Source organism: Plectropomus leopardus, chromosome 13 (assembly GCF_008729295.1).
Source record: "Plectropomus leopardus isolate mb chromosome 13, YSFRI_Pleo_2.0, whole genome shotgun sequence".
Classification (NCBI taxonomy): domain Eukaryota; kingdom Metazoa; phylum Chordata; class Actinopteri; order Perciformes; family Serranidae; genus Plectropomus; species Plectropomus leopardus.
In genome coordinates, this window is record NC_056475.1 from 20,015,791 (window position 1) to 20,023,651 (window position 7,861).

The 7,861-nt window shown below is 38.4% G+C and overlaps 1 protein-coding gene across 1 annotated transcript in view; it reads left to right on the top strand.

Annotated features, from left to right (window-relative positions):
* The window catches only part of LOC121952232 (glutamate receptor ionotropic, kainate 1-like), a 37,968-nt gene extending 33,983 nt beyond the window's left edge, over nucleotides 1-3,985 (top strand). Inside the window, exon 17 of the mRNA XM_042498776.1 lies at nucleotides 3,723-3,985. Within this exon, the coding sequence (XP_042354710.1) occupies nucleotides 3,723-3,890 (168 nt within the window). The 3' untranslated portion in view covers nucleotides 3,891-3,985. The remainder of the gene's footprint in view (nucleotides 1-3,722) is intronic.
* Nucleotides 3,986-7,861: the final 3,876 nt, after the last annotated feature.

Here is a 7,861-nt window from a genome sequence, read left to right on the forward strand (position 1 = left end):
TGTCCAGTGTCACAAGTATTTTAAGAAAAAATTATATTCCTGCTAATTTATTCTCACACATCTCACACAGAGGCTGAGGATGAGAAATGTTTTGCTTAGTTTTTCTTTGTCGCATACTAATTAATATTTTCTAACTATAGAAGGGCTTGTCAGATGTTGTTTGCTCAGTCAAAATGTATTCAAAATCTTATTTGCACTTGGTGGTGTTAACAACAGTAAGGAACAAGATGAATTTCTGACTTATCACTGTCTGACAGTCCTACACAGCAAACATCACATTAAATACGGTAAAGAAGAGCTGGCAGCGCCAAATGACAGGAAATTAAACAATTCACTCACTGTTATTTATGTAGCTTTATTTTTTTCTCACATGCCCAAAATATGTCACACATGATTAATGCTTGAACTTACCTGCTTTTTTGTTACAAAAAAGAACCATTCACATGATTCGTTTTTTTTTTGCCTTGCTTTTCTGTCTTATTTTCTGTTTTTTTCTTTTCTGTGTCACTTACGTTACGTTACGTTTACGTCTTTTTATCTCTTTCTGTTTTCTCCTCCATTCTTTTTTTCCCATGCATGCTCGCGTCAGGCCTTTTGTTTTTTTTATGGGGTGCAGTCCCGTCAGTTCCAGCGGCGTGGCTCCACCTCCTCCTCTGGCACCTCCTTATCTACTGATCTGGAGAGCGGCAGGCTACTCGGAGATGACACAGAGTAGCCATGGCAGCACATTTACAGCACACACACAGTCTAGACGATAGGTTTGTAACTAGCTGCTCTTCTGTCTGCTCCCTCCTGAAAATACCCCATTTATCAGCACCTGTGTCAGCCAGTCCCAATAACCATTTTACCTCCAATATCTGACCCTCATGCTCATCCCACCATGTCCCTTTTTCTAATGGTTTGAACTGGTTTCAATGTATTTCTTTTCTCCTAAGGCCAGATTTTAATATGGTTACTGTGTGATTTTATACTGTGTAAATGGGTATAGTTCAGCAATCTTTCCTAACTAACTTTCCTAAGAACTAACAAACTTGTTATATGAAGAGAATCCACCTCACCTTCATGCAGGCATTTCTGCTACACAAGAGACCACCCCGTCTTATTTGCATGCTCTTGTTACACAGCATGTAAGGAGCACTTTACTAATGAAAGCCTAAAAATACAAACTCTAATTAGGAAAAACACTCAGGACATCTGGAGGCTTTTTTGAAAGTTGCAAGTATTTATATGAAACGTGTGAGTCACCTATTTGTGTCCTTTTTAGCATGCATTTATTAAAATCCAAGATAGTTTGAAAAATGTGGCATTGAAGTTCATATAAACAGTGCAGAGCTCTGCGGCGGTGCCCTGCTGTTCTCTCGCCTGCACTTAAGTATCCTTCCATCAAGTTTTACGTCATTCAGTGAAGTCTCAGGAGGCATTTGTGAATACTTTAGAGGCAGACTCTGAATGCCTTTTGGGAAATCAAAAGATAGGAAAAGTTATTTGAATATTTTCTTCCTCATTAAGCTCGCTGGTAGACTGGTTTGGTCGTCTGAAATTTGGGATAACAGTGATGGAATAACGTGTTCGAGTTAAGATGTCCCCTGACGCAGATCCAAAGCCAAAAACACAGTTGTAATTTCATAAATAACTTCTGCTGACTGCAGAACATTTTAACTGAAGTAATGAGGGATCACAGAGGGATTCTGACTTTCAAGGTCTTCCATGCTCCCCAGGACTGACCTTCATCCTTCTCCAAAATGTGGTAAAATTCTCCATGAAAATATTCAATTTGTCATTGCAAATATTAACCACCATAAAGAAGAACTATTGATCCTGTCATTAAATGAGAACTACGCCCATTTTAAAAATTCATACCTGTTATTTCTATGGTTTAAGACATTCCAAAAATATTTGTGAACATGAACAGTTCTCTCTGAATGTTCTAATTAGAGTGCTTAAACTCAAATGTGTGATGTCTTCAATAATAGTCTTATTAAGTCTGGAGCTGCTCCATAGACAATTGAATCGAATCGAATTGAAATGAAGTGAACTGAACTGAACTGAAATTTATTTTGAACATGTAAAAAAGGAAAGGAAAGAATGAACATGTAAACATACAATTAATTGAGATGTTGTAGATGACACTGAGGGCACCCAAGGAAATTTTCTGAGTATATGGGAGCATTTTCTATTTAAGAACTGAAAACACTGAAATCAAGTAAAGCTCATTTGGGTATATAAAGAAAACAGACTGTGGGTCCACAAAGTCAGGCTCCATCTATTGTTTATGGAGCAGCTTCAGACTTTATGTATCTGGCTTTGAGAGAAAGTCACTCTCATTCACAAATATTAATTAAACTCTACTAAGCCATGGAAATAACATAATGGAATTCTTTATTTGGGTTGCATCCCCTTTATAGGGTGTTAAATCAGTGAACATTACATAACTATGGTGGTCACTAAATAAATAAGTAAATAGAGAAAAAAATGGAATCAGCAATGAGTTTGATTGTTTTTGTGTTCAAATGTAATCTCAAATATTAACATTGGGACAGTCAGGTGGCAAGAATCATTAATTCTTCTTTTGACACATTTCTGATGTCAAACTGTTAATTTTAGTTACAAGCATCTCTAGAAAAGACTGAAAAATATATCTGCCCAAAGAGATGTGCACATTTCTTTCTTGGATTTTTATTTGACTTCTTTGACTCTCTTTCTAAGCCAAAAGTAAAAGGTCAAACTAATTTGAACCTGTTTAATGAATCATTTACTGAAGTAAGCCTATTTAACTGTAATCTTGCTTTATGAAGGTCATATGAGATTTAGTTCTTATTAGATAACTCAGTAGGGTTTAGTTTTTTTTTTGGTGTTCTACCCAGCCCAAAAGATATATGAATGGAATTGCTATTACCTTTATCTCCATCTTTAGAGGCTGGTACCAGGTAGGTTTTCTGCAATGATACAGTGTTACTGGTATTTGTGGGAAACTCTGCAGGAAGCCACATTCGTTTGAGAAGCCTAAGGCAAAGCCTGAGGATGAAAGAAGACCTTCTATGGTCCTTGGATGCAAAGACCAACAGATAAAAAAGGGGATGACTTTGTGCCGTGAATGATAATTTGCAAAATAAATTCAGCAAGCACCCCCTCTGGAGGAGAGCAAAATAAAAGGCAAATAAACATGATCGAAGATTAATGAGTTCAATGCGATGTATTATTCTGCAAAATCAAATAAGCCCGGGGCTCCTCATTTCAGATGGCCCTCTCTTTGATAATTTCAAATAATTACCATATTATGAATTCATAGCTTCCTGCATTACGATGTTGCACAGCAGACATTGTCCTTCATCTCTTGTCTGTGTAATTGGATTTTATGATGAGACAACAGAGTTTACAAGTCTTTTACAACTCTTTTTGATCGATTTATATTTTGTGTGCGTTTTGTCATTTCTGGTGTTTTCCTGGTGAGGCTTTAGAGCTGACCTGCAGTAATTGGCTGTCTGCTCCCATTCAGCTGCGGGCGAGCTTCTAGAAGCCACTGCTAACTAATCAAATGTCATTGCCTTAGGTTTAAAGTTAAATTAGTAAAAGCTTTCAGTTATTGCTGTATCCAACAGTTCCCTATTAGTTGATCCAGCCTTTAAAATCATGGCCATAGTTAAAAAGGTCATATGACTTTACTGGAAATCAGCTTTATTAGTGTATTAACCCAGGCCTTTAACTGTTGTTCTCTCTGGCAGTGTGTGTCTTTTAGCGCCCTGATGGAGGAAATGGGTATTTCCCTGCAGTGTTACAAAGGCGTCCGGAGGAGGTCGCGACCGCACAGCGGAGCAAGGACAGCTTGCGTCCTCTGTCAACCCAAACTCACTGCAAAGAGGGAGGGAGCGAGGCGGGACTCCAGCACGTGAGCCTTCAATCCAAGCACTGATGGAACTTAGATCAGAGACTGCTGTTTGATCACTTTTCACTTTGTTTGTGAGCCAGAGAATGACATGAAGCTGTTTCCCCGTCACCCCTGTCTTTATGTGTCTGGATAATACATTAGTGTTATACTGTAGATGTAGTTTACAAAGTCTTGGCCTTGTATCAACATTAATAATGTTAAAAGAGGTGACGACTATGAGAACAAGAGCTCTCTCATCGTATAAAAAACATTGCTGTTCCCTCATGTCTGTAGTTCACTGTTCTGAGCAGTCTGCAGAGTTGAATCTGCACACTTTATAGATACTCCCATTGTGTAAATGTATGACAATTTCACTGATTTTCAGAGTAAAAAAGACTTTTGCATTTTTTAAGCTGTTGTCCTAATTGCTTGTGTTGTTGTTTACCCTTGGCAGCGGCGTGTTTGAGCAATTGTCTTTGTGTTTGTGCCTACTGGCAGGCAGCAGAATAGCTTCAGAAGTGGATTGCTGAGCCAACTCTGGCCAGTGAAAAGAGATAAGGACCTCTAAGAAAAGTCAGGAACATACCTACTGTTTTATATCCTTCAAGCACCAAAATCACTGACAGAAACCAGCTGCCCCCTCCCCCAACACACACACACACACACACACACACACAGCCTCACAAATGCTTGCGATCATGAAATATTTCTGTCTGTGCATCAGAGAAAGGATATGATACGGTGAGAAGGAAAGGAGAAAATGAGAAGCAGTTTTTTTAATGCATGAAATTCTCGGGAGGTCAAAGACAATTTCCTTGTTCCCCTGGGAGTAACAGCCTTGTTTTTCAATAAGTCATTTTTTTTCTCTTCGCAGTTTGAAAGCCTGAGGGGAGATCTTGTCTCCCAGTAGTGACAGTGGATCTCATTGGATGTGTGCACTTAAACAAGTGGAAAGCTTATATTAATAATATTGTACAGCTTACTGTTATATAGCTTACTTACAAACAGATGTTAAGGTGCATTATGATTTATGATGGTGTGGAATTCTGATCAATAGACAAAAACTCAAATGTTAAATGGACAGTTCACCCCAAAATCAAAACTGCATATTTTTCCTCTTACATGCAGTGCTATTTATCAATCTTAATTGTTTTGTTGTGAGTTGTTGAGTGTTTGAGGTATCAGTTGTGGAAATTTTCCGCCTTCTCTTCAATATAATAGGACTGGATTTCACGCGACTTGTGGTCCCCAAAGTGCCAAAAAGATACATTTAAAAAAAAATCTACATTAATGTGTCTTTCCAGAGGTCAGTGCCTGGTTACTTAAGGTAATCCACAGACCTTGTTGTGAGCATTTTCATGTAGGAACTACTTTTTTCTACCAAAGTACACTTGCCTGAGTGCATCTACTTATGAACGAGAGGCTCATGCTCTTGACAGTGCAAGATGTAAACATTAATGGTGTCCTCCTCAGCTAAGCTCTAATGTTATATACACGTTTCCTTCTGTGTGGTGATGTGGTTTGTGAGCGTAGTTCGATATGAATTAGAAATAGTTCCTACATGAAACTGCTCACAACAACTGAGCAGCTCACACCAAAATAATTTAGATCAATAAAAAGCACCACAGGTAAGAGGAAAAATACGTATTTATGATTCTATCCCTTTAACATAAAACCTATATTTTGGAAGTAATTATCTTTATAAAAATGTATTTTAAAATGTGATTTTGTTTGATTCATTTACAAATTCAGAGACACAATTAATTCTCGGCAGCACGAATGCAGAGTAATCAGTAATATATTAAATGGACAGTCCTATACAGCTTCCACTGCGTTCTGAGCTTGATGCTACATTAGGAGCTTCCCTTTGTCCTCAAGACTGTGTCACCTCAGGGTGAAAGAAATTAATCAGAGAAGAAGAGTTCACTCATGCTCTGTGTTTCGCTGCCACCTCTCACCCAACCAGTTTAATCTCTTCTCTCTATCAGCGTGTACTTCCCCTTCAGTCTTACTGTGCACCTGCCATGTACTCTGTCAGTAAACTTGATGTACACTACATGTTCTTTCAGAAAATCCTATTGAAGCCAGCAATTCAGTGTTCCGGATTTTTTTTTTTTTTTAACTACTGCCGTAAGTAAAATCGGAATCAAGCACAGAATGCAATCATTCAGCAACACACACAAATGTCAACATGACCAAAGGTTATCTATACTGGGGAAATAGAAAGCTGGATGTTAATGGAGCACCCTAAGAATTAAGTCTTAATAAAATTCATTATCAATAATGTCAGGACTTTTAAACCTGACCTAGCATTTACCAGCTAATGCAATGACATTTCAAACCGGAAGGAGCAATAAATGGATATAAATGCTTAATAAATCACTGGAGTCAGAGGTTTTGTTGAGACATTTCTCTCGGTGGATAGTGTGCACTGGTTTGTGTGCATCCTGAGAGAATTGGACCGAGCTTTTCTTAATCTCTCCATGTAATGAGTTTTCTCTTTTTTGGTATTCAGATTAATTCTGGGATTGGGCTCAGTCCAATGTAATAGTGTTTGGTTGTCTCTAATCTCCCAACCCCATAATTCTTAATCAAAACCAAGGCAGCATTTTTTTTTTTATCATTATCTAATCCATCATGAATGAGGCCATGGATTACAACTCTGGCCTTGGCATTCTGCACGGCTGCGCAGGACACTCCTTCTTCTTACTAACCTAAAACGACCTCACCTGAACAATATTCTTCTGTGGGGCGATGCTTCACCTGTGTTCATGCCCCTGCTTGTTTCACCCACTGAAACTATTATTTGTCCTGATGATCCTGAAACGTAGAGCCCTCAACCTTGGCACTGCTGGGAGAGGTGAAAGAGAAATGGGGAGAGATAAAAGGATAGCTGCATCTGTCTGTTTGTGCCGTCAGTAAGAAGGTCAGAGATTATGATCCGTACTTCTATACCTCTCTTGCACAGATGAAGGGAAAGAGATTGACTGAAAAGTCCAGGGAAAGCATGATGGAGAGGTGGTGGTTGACATTTTAAATGTGTCCAAAATGGGGCGGTATATTGCTTTTATTGAGTCCACTTGAAGAAAAGGTCAGCAAAGCATTGAAAATCTCAATAGAGATAAATTTAGCTGGAATAAAATTTGTTGTATAAAGCCAGCTGCATTATAGAAATGCATTCTACATCAGAGAGCACTTGTAATACTCTTGTTGTGCAGTTTTATGTTTCTTAAATCTCACATATAGATCCCTCAAACCTGTTAAGTCTGGTTCACTGCACGAGGCTCTCAACTGTACATACAGAAGACTCAAATCAAAACTATGACTCCAACGTAAAAGAGTGGCAGACGTTTGAGTGTGTCCCATCCATCACAATAAGATGAACAGTCTCTCGGGCTGATAAGGCAGGTGTGTGTCAACAGCCTGTCAATGAAGACAAATGAGGAGGAGGAGGACTCTTGGAGGTGCAGAGCGTCATTTATCTCTCTCTCTCTGTTTGTCTGAGCGCGAGTGTGTGTGTCTTTCTTCCTCTCCTGCCATCTGAAAGCCTGGTTGTAAATAATTCAGGAGCAATGCTCTCATCTGCTGGTGTGCAGGTGAACTGGCCTCATGGATATAAAACTTCAGAATATTAAAGTTAATCAAATCATGAGGAAACCCTGAACAGTAATTCTTTCCAAAGAACTGCAGAGCCTGCTTCTTTATGCCTCCTTTTAGATCCATTCTTGAAAATCAATGTATACAATACTACTACTAATTCTTCTTCTTCTTCTTCTTATTATTATTATTATTATTATTAGTAGTAGTATCATAATTATTATGTTTAGGCTAGGGGTGCACAAATATAAGTATATCATCGATATCAGCATGTATTGGTTTTAAAATTAAAAATCGGAATCGGCCAACATGCTGATTTCTGCCGATATTTGAAATATTTTTCTTATTTTGAACAATGAATGCATATTAGTATTTTATGTCTCCATCTGCTGGTGGGCC